The sequence below is a fragment of the Gymnoscopelus braueri genome (assembly GCF_963280865.1).
Source record: "Gymnoscopelus braueri genome assembly, chromosome: 20".
Lineage (NCBI taxonomy): Eukaryota > Metazoa > Chordata > Actinopteri > Myctophiformes > Myctophidae > Gymnoscopelus > Gymnoscopelus braueri.
The window spans coordinates 22,320,033-22,340,032 of NC_137622.1; the positions used below are offsets into that span (position 1 = coordinate 22,320,033).

Consider the following 20,000-nt stretch of genomic DNA (forward strand, 5'->3'; position numbering starts at 1 on the left):
ATTCCAGACCCTCTGGTGGTTCCTGGACAGCTGGGGTTAACTCCCCAGGCAGGCAGTCCCCCCCCCCTTCTCACTCCTCCGTTGCCTCTTTATTATCATCTTCCATTTCCCATCCTTTTCTCTGTCCTTTGGACCAGGTTGCTGAGCACACGTTAAAAACATGTTTTGAGTACATGCACCGACCCGGAATCCTAAATATTAGCAGTAGGCAGCCTTTGTCCAGTGCTCAGGGGCCTGCTGCAGCCCTGGCTTTGGTCAAGGACAATGGCAGGACTATGTTCTTAACAGGCAAGTCTTTTTGGTGCTGGGGGAAACTGGAGCATCCCAAGGACGACTCAAGGTTCAGTGCCTTACTCAAGGGCAAATCGACTGCAGGCACTACTAGAGGATGGGAAAATGAGAGTTATTTATCTCCTACCCAAATTCTCCTCACCTTGGTTTTGGACAATAATCACACTTACCCCTACGATCTCTTTTCCCCCCAACATAGCATATTAATGCATTCATTATTTCTTACTTCTTCTCTTTCACTTACTCCTCTCTTCTCCTCTCTATCCTTTTTATCTTACCATCTTTCTCCATCCTCCCTGGGGGATTGACCGCAATGATGATTCTGTACTTTATATAATAGCGCTGTTTAAGACACTCTTGTCCTCGCCTGACATTAGCCTCATCACTAGAGCTGACAAACCATGTGGAACGCGATCACACACACACGCACGCATGCACGCACGCACGCACACACGTGCAAGCGCACACATGCACACACACAGGGGAAGTGCTTTACCCCCTGAAGCTAAAACAGGGTGAGTTACCATGCAAGACAGGGCCCCTCTGTATACTGCCTAATAATTCGATTTTCAGAATATGGCAATACAACAGTTGTAGTGCTATAAAAAATGTTATAATTCAAAATTATTATAAGAAATGCAGACCGATGACAAATAGTAGGAAGAATGCAATGACTTACAGTAGGAAGAACTTTATTGTTCACTCATTGAAAGATTGATCATGTTGACTTTTATACAAGTTAATCCACACTGTGCAATTCAAAAAGTGTCTGTACAATAATGTATGTTTGAACTGAAGTTGTGAACTAATGTGAGATGCATGATGGTGTCATCATGTGTCCTCAAAGTATGGATGTCTACAGTATATATGGACCGTACAGCCAATGTCCTGCTCAATAGCCATGCACAACTGATTTTAACACAAGTATTATGTAACACAGAGGTGGCAGTCACAGAAGTACTATGAAGTGATTGTAAACAGTTATGACAGCTGTCAAAAAAATGCGAATGATCACAATCTTTTGAACAGCTCGATCTTCCCCAAATATGAATGTCATTTGTAAATGAGGTAACAATACATTAACCACAGAGACGCACAGGCAAATATCAGTAGTCACAGCCAAAAGTTTTTTTTTACTGTGTACTGGGTTTCTCAAAAGCATCTCGTGGACAAAACTGCCTTTTTTCACAGGCTTATGACGACAAAGAGCTTTTGTGAATCTCAGCGTCTTCACTGGATGGTTTGTGTCTCATTCTTCTGCACTGACTGATGCAAACCCCATTTACCCATTAACTGAACAGCACTGTTGTACATTGATGACTAAGGACAACTCTGACAGAGCGGAGTAAAGAGAACACAAAGATAGCACATACAAGATAAGAGTCTCAAGTAAAGTCTGAAGCATAAGCTGACCCGTAAGGTCCAATCGGTTCCAGCTAAATTAACACTGGGATTTTACAGTGTAGCTTACTGTAGAGAGGAGACAGAGATAAGTAATGCATTTCTCGCGGGGCCACTGACAGATGATGACAAGGCGTGAGGGCCGATGGTAGAGCCCAAAATAGGAGTGGAAGTGGTGGTGGGGGGTGGTTGTCCATGTGAAAATGCAGCCAAATGCATTCCCCATCGCAGCACATGAAGGAGAGCGAGAAAGTCAGACAGAAAGAGAGATGGATTGGGCTGTCACAATTATTGCATAATCGCCTAATCGCAATTATTTGAGATAATCATATTTTTGAGCGGTGTAACCGCTCCTATAAGTGGGTTTAGGACCCATCCGTGGCGAAAGTTTTTCTTTCCGTCGTGAAAATTTGTCTTTCGCTGTGACGCCATGCTGTGGAAAACACGCCCATAGGCTAATCTCTGCAGGACGTGCTGTGATTGGCTAGCGAGACAAAATTAATAATAACGTAAAAAATGTAAGCGCGTCACTTCGCAGGACGTGCTGCCGAGATAGATGATGAAATTAATAACTCATAAATAGCACCGCTCACTTCACACTGGGTGTGATTTTTATTTACCGGTATATGTTCCAATGTTCAATGCCAAAAACACAGCTAAATCGTTAATCGCAATTATTGGTGTGACAATTAATCCTCAAGTAAAATGTAATGATCGTGACAGCCCTAGAGATGGAGAGGCAGAAAAAGCTACACAGAGAGGGGTTTTGGAGCAGCAGCTTCCAGAACTCTTCATTTAAAAAAGCCAATCAGTGGCTGGAGGAAAAGTCCAACAGTTCCCAGCACACACACCGTGACAAAAACCCACAGGAAGATCCGGTCAATCACCATGGCAACATACTTCCAGTCGTCCTCCACCTGAGAAGAGACAGAGAAGAGTGGGGACAGAAAGAGGAGAACAAAGTGGGACAAAAGGAGGAGAGGGGAGACAACATTTTAGGAGAGGAACAGAGAACACAAGAAGATAGCATTTAAAGGGCAATGACACTTTGGTTGATTGTGTAGTTAGAACCAAATATTGGTGAGATACCTTGCTCCGTTTCTCTGTTGATTAGAAATTGATCATTCAAGTCTTCTCATTGACTTACATTGCATGGTCAAGCAGGTCTCAAAGTCATTCTTTTAGCACATAAACAAACGCAAACAAAGCTGATTCTGCCACATAACAATTATTATTTTTTTATTCATTTTTATTTTATTTTTCAAGAAAGAATGTGGACTTTATTTTAATTTAGCTATTTGTATTAAGGAAGAAAACCCAGACTGGAACCACAAATCCAGAACCAGATCTTCAAACAGCAGAATCAAGAAGTTGAAATTTTTCAGAAAAAGAAATGCCGTACTGGGATTTGGGATGTTATATCGTCCAAATCTGCTTTGTTTGCATTCATTTATGTTTTTTGGAATATCAATTTCGTAGCAACTGAGCAAGATATCTCCAATATTTGGAGTTACATCATGGCAAGGTAACAACACAACCGAAACATCTACCAAAGTGTCATTGTCCTTTAAGATATGAATCAGGCCAGATACATTTTTATAAAGATAAATAAATAAATACACCTCCCTCTCTAAAAGAGACATGACTGTTGCTTAATGACATCTGAGTGAGCTGCATGGGTTGTAGTAATGACGCAAGCCATCACATTCACTCCAGATCACTCAAGTACACACTGAGGATGAGTGGCTTCAAGGAAATATGCTAAACAGGGATATACTGTATGCGTGCGTGTGTGTGTGTGTGTGTGTGTGTGCGGGCGGGCGGGCATGCGTGCGTGCGCGTATAAGTGTGCAACAAAGCAAGTAGGCCAGAGGTAAAGACACATGAGAGGATATGAAACTTGGACGAGGGCGGGTGAGTGTGTAGTGTGTAGTGTGTAGTGTGTGTGTGTGTGTGTGTGTGTGTGTGTGTGTGTGTGTGTGTGTGTGTGTGTGTGTGTGTGTGTGTGTGTGTGTGTGTGTGTGTGTGTGTGTGTGTGTGTGTGCAAAAGCAGTCAGCTGTGGCCTATTGGATCAAGGAGCGAACTTAACCGCACAACAGCATTGTCTGTATAAGGGAGAAAGTATAGCTATTCTGTATGCATCATTGAAACGTCAAGGCCTTACAAAGGAAAGACGGAGCGGCAACCACAAACATATCAGGCTGATCCAGAGAGCCAGAGAGGCTCTCCCTCTCCCATAAACAAGCAGCTTTACCTCCCCATTATAGCTCCCATTTAAAGAGCTTTAACGCCATTTAGATCCAAGGGAGGTAGAAACACAGACTCACACACGCACACATCCACAGTTAACTGTGAGAATAGAAAGCCTACACAGTGTGTGTGTGTGTGTGTGTGTGTGTGTGTGTGTGTGTGTGTGTGTGTGTGTGTGTGTGTGTGTGTGCGCGTGCGTGCGTGCGTGCGTGCGTGCGTGCGTGCGTGCGTGCGTGCGTGCGTGCGTGCGTGCGTGCGTGCGTGCGTGCGTGCGTGCGTGCGTGTGTGTGTTTGGATGGAGTTTGTTGTGGCATTTCAGGACTGCTTGGCCAAGCACATTGGGTAATATAATTTCTCTGAAGTGCAATAACTGCTACTATCATATAAACCACAATAGGGGCCACAAGAGTGAGGATGAAAGGTCCTCTTATCTCTCCAGTTCTTACTGCAGGATATAATCTTAGACCACACTTCCAAAACCATGGCTCATTATATACAGTAGGCTGGGAATGAGACATTTCCTATCAAGTCATAAGCTAAGCAACCCATGTCCTGAATACATGTCTGACCAGAGTACACAGTATAAGTAAGTAGCCTTGGGAACCAAAGGATACCAATTCATGTGGCCCATAGGGCAGGAGCCTATCTCCTGTTTCTATAGCATGAGGTGGCTTTATGTACAAGTACAGTACATACCCCAGGCATGATGTACAAGTACACCCCCTGGACATTACGCTAGTCTGTCACGTCACAGGCACCTACCCCAATACAACCCTTGGTGCTGAGTGCCAAGCAGGGAGACATTGGGTCCCATTTGTATAGTATTTGGTATGACGCTGCCAGGGGATTGAACCCCGACTTCCCAATCTCAGGATGGACACTCTAACCACAAGGCACCTGAGCTGGTAGAGTGCACAGTAGATATTGACCTTTTACAGACAATAACAGTGGCTAACAAAAATGCACAATAACCTGAGTTATTTATTTGATGAAATATTTCACGTTCACTAAATCATTTTTTCATCAAAGAGGCAACGGCTGCTTCGTGGCACATGGGGAAAAGTAACAAGACAACATATGTTTGTGTGCGTTAATGTACCTCTTTGGCTTTGTTGCGTGTCCTCATGTTCTCAGCGATGTACTTGACACTCTCGATGGCTTGCTTGATCTCCGGGGAAACCACAGAGAAGGCCAGCAAAGCGTTGACTGGCGACGGGGTATTGAGGGTCCTTGGAGGCTTTGGCACCTCTGACTCTTGGGGGCCCTGGGGGACTTGGGGGTCCTGCTTGGATGGAGGGGGAACCACAGGTGGCGGGACGGGGATCGGCACTTCCTTCCCTCTGTAAGCATACCTCCTGTCCTGCTTCAACCCTCGGTTCACCTCCTTGCTCGGCTCCCTGTTCGCCTCCCCGTGCTCCACACAGTTCATGGAGCCCCCGGCCAAGGTGGCGCCCCCTCCCCCAGCTCCACTGTCAAGCTGTGTGCATCCTAAACCTCCCACAAAACCTCCCACGCCCACACCTCCTCCTCCTCCTCCCCCCAGGCTGTTTTTCCTCTTCCTGCTCCCGCCACTGTTCCTTCCTCCTCCTCCTCCGCCTCCGCCTCCGCCTCCGCCTCCGCCTCCGCCTCCGCCTCCGCCTCCACCTCCACCTCCGCCTCCGCCTCCCATCCCTCCACTGACGCTCCCGGAGGAGGAGCAGCCCTGGTCGATGGGCCGCCTCATCAGCATCACCCGGGGCAGTATCCCCAGGAACACAGACCTGACCCAGTCCGGCATGGTGTGGGACATGGGCGTGCGATAGTGGACGTTCAGCACGAAGATGGTGATGACGATGCTGAGGGTGACGAAGATCATGGTGAAGAGGAGGTACTCGCCGATGAGGGGGATGACGAGCGACGTGGAGGGGATGGTCTCGGTGATGACCAGCAGGAACACGGTGAGGGAGAGCAGGACGGAGATGCACAGCGTGACCTTCTCCCCGCAGTCGGAGGGCAGGTAGAAGACGAGCACCGTGAGGAAGGAGATGAGGAGGCAGGGGATGATGAGGTTGATGGTGTAGAAGAGGGGCAGGCGGCGGATGTAGAAGGAGTAGGTGATGTCCGGGTAGATCTCCTCGCAGCAGTTGTACTTGATGTCGTGCTTGTAGCCCGGGGCGTCGATGATCTCCCACTCGCCGCTCTCCCAGAAGTCTTTGAGGTTCACCTGGTAGGGAGAACGTGCCAGTGTAAGCTACTGTTCATTGCCTGCTTTGGTGTAGATTGTAGAACCTATATTTGAGCCCTGGATGTTGACTGTACTGATAATATTGTATGACTTCAGTGCTCGATATTCACATCCACTTTTGACTATCAATGTTTCACTGACCTTTGAGCCGATGAGTACTAAGTCGATCTTGGCCTTGTCGTAGGTCCAGGAGCCAAACTTCATGGAGCAATTCTGGTAGTCAAAGGGGAAATAGGTGATATCCATGGGGCAGGAGGACTTGAAGATGGCTGGAGGAACCCAAGTGATGGTGCCATCGAATTTCAGCAGAGCTTTGGTCTTGTCTGCCACCAGGAAATCACCCACAGCACTGGCAGGGGATATTTTGAAGCAGATTTCAGTTGTCACAGAACAGGTCAAAACAATGATGTTACATTATGCATCTGAAAGTGTGAAATAAAGAGGTCCAGTGAGGACATAGACTACGTTTAGACTGGTAGTAATTGCATCACCATGCTGATTGCTAGCTGTAGAGCCAGTGATTTGTCAGTAATCAGCAGGGCATGCTAGTATGGGAATAACTGCTGATGATGTCTCTCGTTAGTTCAGCTGCAGCCAACATAGGAAAAGTTTGCTGAACTGTCTCAAATGGACTTTAGGTCACTGGTAACTCAAGTCGCGTTTGAAACTTGGTTTGTGGTTGTTCTTAATGATTATCTAAACCCCAAAGCCAAAGCTGTGTGAAACCTGACATCTAATGGTGAAAAGCAGAGTACTGATCTGGTCATCTCTATTGGCAGCTAAAAATAGTGACTGATCACCCGGCGCCAAAACAAGCCAGCCAGTTCGGTACCAAATTTTCACCACTAGAGGTTCGGGCCGCTATTCAGCCCTCACATCTAGAGTTCACTCATTGCCAATCCGACCAATATGCCCAAATATGGAGATCTCTGATCATCAGTTGACCCCTTTTGTGCCGATATATGGAGATGACTGATTTATTTGCGCCTGATGCCATGACGACACATTGATGTTAGACAGCACACTCCATATTTGGGCGTAGCTCCTTATATGGTTATGGCTGAGTCATAGTGACATGGGCGTGACAAACATTATCCGCCCGCCCACCGGTCCTCCCTTAAGCCAATTTTAATATAGGATTAGAAGTCAGGCTTCGCACAGAATTGGGGTTTAGTTACTCTCGTTAAAATACGTTACATACTTATTGTACAAGACAATGTCAGGCCTCCAAATCTTGTTGGAAGGAACTCGGATGAACTCGATCCCATCGTAGTCGACAGGAGCCCATTTCAGCTTGTAGTCATTCCAGATCTAAAACACAGTGTAACAGAGAGGACCTCTGTTACTGATGTTTGGCACTTTATAGCAGTTTGCAGTGTTGTATTTTGCACATTTTTATTATTACAGATTTTATTATTGAATGATTATCATGAGGGGCAAGTTCAATGTTAAATGTATGAGTGCAAGAGAGAGGGTAATGCTAAGTCACGATTGAAAAGCTTAACATGTACCAAGTGGTTTTGTGGCCAGTGTAATTGGGCTGGGGACCAAGTCAGAATGGCAGAGGGAGGTGATATACATTTGTAGTTGCTAAGGATATTGTGGTTGTGTAATGTTGTAGTAGTGTGAAGAATTTATATTTATTTGTTGTTCATTGAAGTTTTGATATAATTGATGTGGGTTATGTATTTATTGTATGGTTATTTATGTATATATGCTAGATAGAAAACACCCCTTGACATGGTGCAGTCCAAGCTCATTTGCTCAGCTGGCTATAAAAGGCTGCCAGTTGACATCAGTGGAGAGCTGTGAGCGGAGAGACAAACACCACCATGCCAAGGGTGCTGTACAGTTTAACCATATATGTCATTGGTGATGAATAAATACACCTTCGGGTTAAACCCTACTCCAGGCCTCTGTACTGCTTCCAGCCGCAAGTCGGGCATTCTCACACACAGATAAACCGACATGTAACCATGATCCTTACCACAGCTGTCTGTGAAGCATTATGATGTCAGTAAGACCACACAGTAAGGATCTCTACTCACATGTCTCAACCACAAATTAGTCTCCATGATCTGATTCACCTCATCCTGAAAGAACAGAGAGCAAATTAGACAGTTATTGAGGGCCTTATGAATGAATGGATGGATGGATGAACTGGTGGATGGATGGATGGATGGATGGATTTTTACTTTTACTTTGCAGTTTTATACATGGTAATTTAGCCTCACCACTTTGACCAGTTGAGACATGGAGACCTCAAACTCCACTGTGACAGGATCAGATACATTCTCCACTGGTCGTATAAACTGGTTGTACCTGCGAAATAACCTCCGGAATAGCCTGTCCTCACCTTTGGATGAGTGACAGTCTGGTGACAGTGAAAAAGAGAGAGACATGGATGGCAAGAGAGAGAGAGAGTCCGAAAAGAGAGTGTTAGACAGACAAGCAAACAGACACGATACCAGTGTTTCCCAAACCTTTTCAGCTCAAGACCCCAAATGATACATTTGGTGTCTCCCCGGGACCCAAACTTAATAAGACATAGTATGAATGAATCACTTAAGCCCTATGTAACAATGAAAATAGCTTGGCTGTAGTGCTGTAGTGCGTGGAATTCTGTAAAAAAAATACAGTTTCTGAAATTGTTTTGAAACACCATATTAACACCAAGATACACAGGAAAAAACAAGATCATAATCTTTCACAAAGCCAGCATGTAGATGATGTATAGATTAGCTTCCACTCCTTCCTGTGGTGCGTGACTCAGTTTCTACCACCACCAGAAAAAGCCATACCCCCTCTCCCCCCCCCCCCCCCTTTCACACACCCACGCACCCACACACTTTGTATTAATGGTTTAATCAATGTCTCTTTTCTCTGCGTGCAGAAAAAGAGGGCCGCGGGAGACGGAAATGGGGTGTGAAAGGCGTCAAACATTTCAGCTGCCTGTTTACAGGAGTGAGGAAAAGTGAAAGCTTGAAAGCTTTTAGCAAATCTCCAAGCACAAGACACTTACAGCTAGAGAAGAATGTGGTGGCCTTAGCATGCGGGTGTGTGTGTGTGTGTGTGTGTGTGTGTGCGTGTGTGTGATCATTTTATGGAAGGCTGCCACTAGTAAGTCTGGTGCAACGGATGACAACAGAGCCATGGCTATCCAAGCAGAAAATGTTTCAATCACTTGGGACAGCACACCGACACACACACACACACACACACACACACACACACACACACACACACACACACACACACACACACACACACACACACACACACACACACACACACACACACACACACACACACACACACACACACACACACAAACAACTGATAAACATTCAGTATTGCAGTATTTTTCTCTCTCTTTATCTTAGTCTCTCCATCTCCTTCCCTTTGTCTCTTACTATTTCCCTCTCCTCACACTGACTCTTTATTTCATACTTCATCTCATTTAATTTGCTTAAGGGTTATTTATACGCATTGACCTTTCAACAATTGTATGACGTCAAGGGTCGTGTGACAAATGTTCCGACAAACCTTTTCAACAAGTGTCGCTTGACTATTTTTTTCTTTTTTTCTTGTCTCTCAGGCTTGTCAGCTTGTCCTCTCTCTTCTCTTTCCCCTGTTTCTTCTGGCTAAGTGAACACAGCCTCCCAAAGGACACAGCCTGCGTTTGAAAACTCCAGAGCCTACATATTGTAGCTCTAGAAACTTTTGTTATCCCTGTCTCAACGAGACTCTACAGACGTCAGTATAAAAGCACAGTGAAAATCTGCCAGCTTGTTGGTTTCATATACTCTAGATATTTGAATGTTAAATTCGCCACAGTGGATAAATCAACACAGCTAGAAGAATTAGGATTAGCTCACTTTGTGATGTGACGCATTGTTAGCTCAGCTGTAAGATCTGTATGTTGACAAGCAACACTGTCATACTGCAGAGTATGAATTTGGGTTTAGGGTAGTGTTCCTCAGTGGTTGGTGTTTCTTCTTATCTATAATTTCATGCCAGTTTAGTTTAGCTTTATTCAAGTGACTTTCATCATTTCATAATTAGACTTTCATTATCTAAAACTGCCGTCAAGTGAGGCACGGGTTGTGAATCCATGGCTGTTGGTGTATAGTTGTGTTTCTATTGGTATAATTAAGGTAAATTAGTGCAGTATTCGGAGAGTCTTCAGAGTTCTGATGACTTTGAGGAATCTACTAGTGCTTGCCCGCCCGGATGCTCTTAAACCTCCTACCAGAGTGCAAGGGAGGGGTCAGTCGTTATGTTAGTGGCCTTTCGGATACATCGGTCTATATGTCAGATAGAGAGACAACTATGATGTTTTCTACTGCTCTCACTATCCTCTGCAGGGACTTGCGGTCAGCGGCTTTGCCGTTCCCATACCAGACAGTGATGTAGTTCTCCAGGATGCTCTCAATGATTCCTCTGTAGAATGTTGTCATGATGGATGATTTTTCAGTCTCTACAGGAAGTGTAAGCGTTTCTGGGCTTTCTTGGTGAGAGCTGAGGTGTTAATAAACCACTTGAAATCATCAGCAATGTGCACCCCCAGGAACTTTATGCTGCTGTGAGTGTGAACTATTTCCACAACAGTGCCGTTGATGATAAGTGGGGTGTGCACCCTTGGGCCTAGGGTATTATGTTTATTTTATGTATTCCTTTTTGTATTTTAACAGTGTTCGAAATAAAACAATCAATCAAATCAAACCATCTCCTCGGTTTTATCCACATGGCCAGTTGCTCCACCTCCTCTCTGTACTGTGTATCATCACCATTCGTGACTATAGACCCACCACTGTCGTGTCGTCAGCTAATTTAATGACATGATTGGAGCTGGACCTGGCAGAACAGTCAACAAGGTCAACAGGAGTGGACTGAGCACGCAACCCTCCTATCCTTGTTTGCGTGTTGAGACCCAGCGTGCTCAGTTTCCCTATCAGCTGAGCACTGGGTCTCAACACGCCATGTAACATGTAGCAGATCTACAATCTCAACGCGTACTGTAGATCGTCTTTTTTCAGTAAAGAGGTTTGGTGTAGAGGGGAAAAAGCAAGGGGACAATGATATAGTCTTGGGGGACCCCCGTCAATGGCGTATATAGGGTTTAAGTGGTTAACAGCTCATTCCTGAGCCTAAGTAAGGTATAATAGAGAGGCATACTGATGATTTTTTCGTCCTCACCTATATTACTTTGAAGGGGACAAACAGAGATCATTTGACACTGGCAGGCCACAAAGTGAAAAAAGGGGGGAAAAATAAACCCCCAAAAATCGAATCACCTGCACACTCTGTAATGGCAGTTACATAATCACGACAGCTGGCATACACGTGCATGTACTGTGGGCAGATTAAACTGCGAGTAAAAAGTGTCTTTACAGCAGTTAACAAAAAACTTTCCAGAGGTTTCCCGAGGTCGCTGTCTCGAGTTGGGAGTGAGACTTTAGGCTTAAATTAATTTAAAAGTCCTTACTCTTGGGACCTCTGCTGTAATTTCAGCTCTCTGCAACCTGCCTTACAAACTGGCCACCGTTCCCTGATTCAATGCAGTCACAGAACCTCACTTAAGCCTCTAATTGGGTGAGGGGAAACAAGGGCAATTATAATCAGTCAATTAATTGGACCTTTTGTTCACTCTGTGTGTGTGTGTGTGTGTGTGTGTGTGTGTGTGTGTGTGTGTGTGTGTGTGTGTGTGTGTGTGTGTGTGTGTGTGTGTGTGGGGGGGGGGGGGGGGGGGGGGTAATCCAAGAACACATTTTTTTATGTGCCAGCAGTCATTCCCCAAACTCCTTTTCTTCTTTCTGAAGATCTTAAGAGTACTTAATTTTAAGGAAGTTAATTATAACCTTTGCCCTTTCACCTTTGCTAAGTCTATGGGGTTGCAGCCTGTCATCTTCTATGAGAGAATTTACTTTGTGTGCCTCTGAGGCACATAGAATACTTCGGCCTTTCTTTAAAGAACTTTAAAAATCTGTCCTCGTCTCTGACATTCTAAAGCGACAGTGATTTTAGCAAAAAAAATAGTGAAGTCTGTCTCTATCCCTGGTGTTTATTGGAGCCTAAAGCTCCAGAGAGCCTTGTGGCCCCACACCAGGGGGGCCTTTGATCAAGCTTTGATGTGATGGGCCTGAAGGCTTGGCAAACGCATGTCAGACACTCAAGGAGCTATACAGTAATTACCCTCCAATAATAAATTGCTGGCTTAGTGTGTGTGTTTCTTTTGTGTGTGTGTGCATGTGTATGTGCGTGTGTATGTGCGTGTGTGCGTGCGTGCGTGCGTGCGTGCGTGCGTGCGTGCGTGTTTGTGTATATGTGCAAACGTGGAAGAGAGATAGAGACTGAGGAAGAGGAGAGGAGATAGGAGACAGAGACAGAAAGAAATAATGAAGAGTGAGATAATGTAGCATGTCTTTGCTCTCCAGGGTTTTGATAGTCAGAGCTGAGTGATTCACCAGAGGATTAATTGTGAGGAGAACATGTGTGTGACCATCCGATTAAGTATAGGGTGGTTGTGTAAATATTGTACAATGTGTGCCTGTGGTTCCGTGTGAGGGTGTGTATGTTTAATTTTAGAGGTCTTCATGGGTCCACCCAAACCCCAACACCCAAGACCCTACTTGAGATCAGAGCAGATCCATGTCTAAAATCTTGACTTGTCTCAATATACAGGTTGGGTCTATTATAATTGCCGTGAGTCAAATCCGAAATTGGACCATATGGACCTGTGAAGACCCGATCAACTTTTTATTTTATTTTTTTCATATTCAATTCTTTAATCTTTGGTTTTAAAATATTTAACCTAGACCTACCAGTAGTTTGTGTCAGTGAGTGGAATGATGAAAACACTGCTACACTTTCCTGATAGGATTTCTGCAGATTTTGGACATTGAAATAAGCTTGGCTTTCTGTCAAATTTCATGGCATTAGCGATCCATGAAAAAGGCACATTTATGAGGTAGGCAACATCCGGTAATTTAATATTTAATATTTAATAAAATGTAATATTGTTTCATGAAGCCTTGCTGAAAATATAATGATTTAATATAATTATGTCTATTAACAAGATATGCATTGTAGCTCATTTGCTACAGAGAATATTTCGAATGCTACCCCTAGAATTTCAGGTCTGGTCGGATCAGGCCTAGACCCGTTCAGACATGGGTCTGATTGTCCTCCAGGCTGTTTCAGAAGACTCTGTTTAAAAAACAAATATTTATCCTTATCCGGATCAGGTAGCAAAGCTACTGGTCCATTTGGGAACAGGTTGTAATAGGTCACCCGATCTACTATGAATCACCCCATTCAATGGAAAGGGATTACGGTACTGTAGGTTTTCAGAATGCCTGGGCATAGGCGTGTCCACAAGGTTTCACATTTAATATGAACATTTTGATAAAACCAAATACATTGTTGGTAAGGTCATGATCAGGAGAGTAACATCTTATCAGTCTGAAGATCATACTGCTTTGATGTATTGATTTCTGAACCTTGACCCTGTGCATCTTTGAAGGTTTATCAGAGGCTACAGGACCAGCTGCTAAAGAAAGCTCTTGACCTCAGCTGTCATATAGGTATATATCACCTTTGGGCACCAACTGGGGATGCAAATACAGTATGTGCGTCAAATATGGAAAAAAAGCTACTACTAAATGGTTACGTTTTCCCACCCCCTAAAACCCCCTGGGGTACCCGCAGTATACTGCAAACTTCTAATTATGGGGAATATATCAATGTACATCTATTTAAAAGTTGCAATTCCCATTGGAGACGCGCCACATGACTTGTTACGAAGTATACAAATCAGCCAGCACATTGTAGTTGTTGTTCGACAAGAGGCTCTAACAATCTGCTAGGAGTGGTTGCCAGGTTTGCTACCCATGTTTTTTCCACACAGTACTTGACCACTCTGCTTCTACTAGTTCAACAACCGCACTGCTACTATATTCTAATAGCTGAGCTATACGTACAATAAAAAATCACACCCAGTGTGAAGTGGGCGGTGTGGTCATCACAGTGGTCATCATAGTGATGGAAGCTCACTTTTTAAAAAAATGAATTTTTTGAAGTGCATAATCCTTTTTATAGGTTATTAATGTCATCATGTGTCTCGCTAGCCAATCACAGTGCTGAATAGAGTCAGCCAATAGAGTCAGCCAATCACAGTACAGCTAGGGGTGTACTAATGAGCCAATCACAGTACAGCTAATGAGGTGTCCCAACCCCACTTATAGGGGCGGCTACACCGCCCAAAAACAGGAGCAAGATCTGTCAACCTGGTGAACTGTGTATGTGATGAACAAACGATACGGGCCCGGCTACATCAGTCCTTGCCATACGTGGGCCCTCGGTTGGATGACCTCAGGCAACAACAAATGCCTGGGTGATCTATATCCAGTTCTAGTTTTCAATATCAGAGAGATTGTTTGTACTGGCCACTGCAGAGCTAACAGAGCATTGTATAAGATGACATGCAAGACAGATGAGAGAAAAAAGGAAGCAGAAAATAATGTGTTGCACACTCCAACTCCATATGTATTTTTCTATATTTGTCTCCGCCAGGCCGAAAGGCATGGCGAGAGAGTATGTTTTCGCCCCTGTCCGTCCGTCCGTCCGTGTGTCCGTCCGTCCGTGTGTCCGTCCGTCCGTGTGTCCTGTCTGTGTGTTAGCACCAAATCTCAGGCACCGTTGGCCCGGTCGCTCCGAAACTGTGCACACACACTCCCTGGATGCCAATTCAGAACCTCTGCCTCAAATTTTTCACATAGGCCTGTCATAGCGCCACCAGGAGGCCGATTTGTGCAAAACCAATTTTTCCCCATTACTCCTACAGTTTTTAACCAAACCTCATGCAAATCGGTACACAGTATCTCTATAGTCATGTGATCAAGCCTGATCTGTCCGATTTCCCATATTCCATCCTCATTGGCTAAGGTTACCATCCAAAGTTTGCAGGATTGGTCCGTTTTGAACAAACTGCCTCAAATCATGAACGCAGCTTGCCATTTCCATAAAATTGCACACGCACATTCCCACTAGGCCGAGGAAGAAATGGCACTTAAAACTTTTCACATCAGCCTCATGGTGGCGCTATAACAGGCCGATTTGCATTTTTAACTATAACTGCACCGATCTGCGTGAAACTTTGCACGCCTACTCCCTAGAGGCCAAGGAAAAACATCTGCACTGCATTTTTCACATCTGCTTTTTACAGCGCCACCAGGAGGCCGACTTATGTCAAATACATTTTTGGATATTAATCCTTCAGATTTTATCCAAACATCACGCACATCGGTACACAGTATCTCTATAGTCATGTGATCAAGACGCATCTGTCCGATATTTCATATTCCATCCTGATTGGCTAAGGTTGACTTCCAAAGTTTGCAGGATTGGTCCGTTTTGAACAAAATGTCTGAAATCATGAACGTGGCGTGCGATTTCCGTGAAAATTTGCACGCACATTCCCACTAGGCCGAGGAAGAAATGCCACCCTTTTCACATTGGCCTATTATAGCGCCACCAGGAGGCCACAATAACTTACCTGACCTGGCGGAGACCTGTGCTCCGAGGAGCACTTTTTCTAGTTGATGATAATGTTTTGATTGTCCGGCCATCTTCAAGATCAGAGAATGGCTACTATGGCTAACCCTGCAGTACTAATGAAAGATAGCACATGCAAGATGGGGGACTGGCATTGAATGCTAAGATTGTATGATTTTGATGACTGTTCCTAATTTTAACTCATATAAGGCTGAGCTGATCTATCACTACAGCATTGCACTTAGTAAAAGCCTTGGTTCAAATGGACAAGAGGAAATGACTGTAAAGGCAAGGGGGATAATAGCCATCAGCGTCTGCTTTGTGCGTGGTGTCAGGGGTATAATAGCCATCAAAGACTGCTGTTAGCATGCTGTCAGGTAGCAAGAGACAGCGTAAGGGGGGACAAAGTCATGATTACGCAAACACCAAAGCATTGTCTATTGACCCGCTTAGGAAAATGAGAGCCCTGCCAATGAAGGGTTAATGAGAATATGAGGGTGTGAGCTGAAGGGAGAGGATGGATAAGAGATGGATAGATCAATAAATGCTAGTGATTCATATCACTAGTGATGCTCCGATCGATCAGCCACCGATTTAAATCGGACGATTTTCACTTACAAATGACTCGATTGGCCCTTGCCAAATTAACCAATAATTCCCTTTGTATTGTTTTTATTGTTGCAGTAAAGTACTGTTGAACATACTGTAGACATACTGTATGTCCATTGTGAAGCTACTTTATTTAACTACTCTGCTTTTATTTTTAAGTACCATGCAGTTGCAGTATTTTCAATTGTGCAGCAGCGGACAGCGGTAGCTGGTAAAGCAGAATGCAGCTCAATTAAAGACATAAGGCGTTAGGCAGCTTTACTCTTTATATTACTGAGGTTAAGGCACAATGCAGCTTAACACATGAAACCAAACCAGGCAGGAACTAGTCTATTCAGACCAGCAACAAGAACATACAACTCATATAAACTCTGTTTATCCTGTATGCTGTATGAGTTCTCTCTCCTGAATGGATGAAATTTGTACACCAACCTGAAGATGTATAATTCTGTTCACTATAGAGCTGGAGAGACAGGGAGACCCCTGTTACTGCACAAACACTTTACAGCTGATGATTACTATGGGAATATACTGTAGAGCTATTAACACATAAGAATTACACCACCTTTAAGCCCAAAATGTGTGCTTTTTTTGGCCCGTCCAAAATAGGCCCCAAAATCGGGACACATTGGCTGACACCGATTTTGACAAAAGGTCAAATATTGGCTGATATATTGGCCAGACTGATATCGGTCGAGCTCTAGTCATATAAACCGCATAGAGGTATTTGGTCACAATGTGCCACCTGCCTTGGTTGGTTTCTTTTTCTATTTGTTCTTAAATCATTTTTTTGCTTTATTTTACAGTGTACAGAGTAAAGAAGCTGAGTGAACAACAGCCCAACCCAGTCTCTGGCCCAAATCAAACAGGGGACATGCCGTTATGTGGCCGACACTTTATCCAGTCTCCAGCATGCCTCTGCACAGACAACAGATGCAAACCATCAGAACATCTCGATTTAGGCACAGTACATCCTCAAAACTCTGCCATCCAGCTGCTCTCAGTTCGACTAAAAATACCCCAATCCCAAGGAATGCAGGATCAGCGATTCCTCTGTAATAAGGACAGATCGTCCAGCCCTGGATGGTAGGAGACAATACCTTCTATAGCCCACTAATCGGTCCCCACCGGAAGAGTGTGTGTGTGTGGCTGTGCGTGTTGTTATCTGGATACACAGCCATGTTCAGCATCATACAAAAGCCCACACACTCTGTAAGGGATTCAGAAATGGAGAGGTGGAGGTGAGGGAACAGATGCAGGTGCAAAAACAGTGCCTAATTTCTAGTATTCTGTTGTTGCAGCCAAGTTAAATATCACTGTATATTATAATACCTTGATAAATTTGAAAACTGAGGAAATTACTCTCTCTCTCTCTCTCTCTCTCTCTCTCTCTCTCTCTCTCTCTCTCTCTCTCTCTCTCTCTCTCTCTCTCTCTCTCTCTCTCTCTCTCTCTCTCTCTCTCTCTCTCTCTCTCTCTCTCTCTCTCTCTATGAGGCCCAAATCCGGTTCAGGTAGGTCATCCTCTTACAGCACCATTTCCTCATCTCCCTTTGATAAGTTTAACTCAGTTCGAGGGCAACACAACAAAGCAGTTGACTGAGGCAAATCGTTTTATCTAAAGAGCATGACTGACAGTGACAGGGCGGGTGGGGCAAGATGGTTGTAGAAGCAGATATTGTACTGTATGCAGATATTGTACTTGTTTGTATTCTTTCCAAGAACCTACAGTTAGAAATGTATTATGGCTGGGACCCCATCTGAGAAAGTATTCAAGTATAGTCACCGTACTGCTGGTACCGAGCCAGCAGTAGATAACATGAAACTTTGGATCAAAACATAATTCACCACACTGCACAAACTTTTTTTTTTGCTTCAAAGAATTTAACTAATCTTTAAAGTCTCTACCCCTTGGGAGCCTTACAAGAGCCCCACTTCAAAAAGTGCTGTGCTGTGTGCATGCACACATGAGTCTTGAGGCCTTAACATGAAACAAACACAATATCAAATAGGGAAAATGAATAGTGCTGAGTCTTGAAAACAGTGAACAAGCGAGAAACACGGACCACAGAACAAAGTAGAGAACAGATATCTATAACAAGTGTTCCCAAACTTTTCAGGCTGCGACCACCCAAAATAATCATATTTGAACTAATACGGAGCTCAGCTGGTGGGTAAACTTGTAGGAGTTATCTCCCCCCACCCCGAATTGTAGGCATTACATTTAGTTTGACTCGGTTCCACAGATAAATATTGTGACTCGCACTGTGAGGCGAGCTTGTAGATCATCTATTTTCACAATGTTTGGCTCTTTCTTACATAATATTTGACTATTTGGCCAATTTGGTGTTAAAAAGGTCTTAAAAGTCATTCAATTGTCGCTTTAGAAATGTGCAGATGCCCTGTATACACAATACACTTATACTTATACTGTTGGTTTGCTTACTTTTGAGTGAGAAAACAATGTTGCACATTAAGCTAATCATCTGGGGACCCCCCAAAATAAATTGTGGACCCCCAGTTTGGGAACCACTGAAGTTTCATTATCATTGAGTTTGTATGTTGCTCATGGCAGCCAAAAGTTTTGTTATGGCTATATGTGTATAGCATTGGTAACTTAACCACTATAACCCAGACCTCATAACCTAATTGCTTTGAACATCTGGAATCATTCACCCATGATTGAATCAGCACTGACAGTAAACGAGTATATATAGCCTAATGTAAAGGGCTTCTGGGGAAAACCATGCCTACAGTATGTCACACACATCGGGATCATCATAATCTGACACATCGTGCCAGGGGCACTGTATGTCTGATCATAATGATCTCTGTGGGTACGGAAACCGTGACAGCCGGTTCCTCACACTCCACAGCATCCAAGCACCATGTTGTCTGTGTATGCACGTGAAAACATCTCGGACTCGTTTAAATAATTCAAAACATCCAGGTCAGATTGGGCTCTCTCTCCCTGTTCGAGGCTCCCTATTTTGAGGCTATCCTCAAATAATAATGACATCATACAATAGCGTAGAGAAAATATTATGGTGCAGATTTAATCTGTATAATGAAGTGATAATACAATGAATTATTATGATTAACTCCATCAACGGTAGATTGGCAATAGCAATGATATGCAAAGTTGTGTTTCCTGGGGTTGGAGAGCAAAATGAAAATGGCACAAGTGCGCAGTGCGCACAAACAGAGAGAGAGAGGAAAAAAAAAGCGTAATTTTCAGTTTGAAAGATAAAGTTATTTAAATGTGAATTTCATCCCAATAAGTGTCAAGTGTATCAGAACTGCCTTCTAGCCCATTGGTTCTCAAAGTGGGGTCCGGGGACCCAGGGGTCCTTGAGGCGGTCCCCAACAAAACTAGTTAATATGGCGTCACAATCATTTTAACCACTTTAACCATATTTTATTCTTTGGCTATTCAAAAATAGCAGATATACTATTGTAGATCTGCTATTTTTGAAAAGTCCTGACACAAACATATTTTTTGAGACAGGGGGTCCGCAACCCAAAAAAAACAACATCATTTTGGGGGCCTTGACATGAAAAAGTTTTGAGAACCACTGCCTGTGTCAGAGTGTCACTCTGACACTCGAATTGTGCGCTCCTTAACTCCGCGGTCCACTCCCTACAAGCGCGCCCGCACGGTATCTTATTATA

The 20,000-nt window shown here is 44.0% G+C and overlaps 1 protein-coding gene across 1 annotated transcript in view; it reads right to left on the minus strand.

Moving 5' to 3' along the window:
- Positions 1-2,329: 2,329 nt before the first annotated feature.
- LOC308076043 (neuronal acetylcholine receptor subunit alpha-3-like) overlaps positions 2,330-20,000 on the minus strand; it is an 18,442-nt gene continuing 771 nt past the window's right edge. The window contains exons 2-8 of the mRNA XM_080416143.1: positions 8,402-8,541; positions 8,216-8,260; positions 7,369-7,478; positions 6,309-6,516; positions 5,445-6,146; positions 5,043-5,225; positions 2,330-2,609 (exon numbers count right to left, since the gene is read on the minus strand). Of these exons, the coding sequence (XP_080272269.1) occupies positions 2,484-2,609; positions 5,043-5,225; positions 5,445-6,146; positions 6,309-6,516; positions 7,369-7,478; positions 8,216-8,260; positions 8,402-8,541 (1,514 nt within the window). The 3' untranslated portion in view covers positions 2,330-2,483. The remainder of the gene's footprint in view (positions 2,610-5,042; positions 5,226-5,444; positions 6,147-6,308; positions 6,517-7,368; positions 7,479-8,215; positions 8,261-8,401; positions 8,542-20,000) is intronic.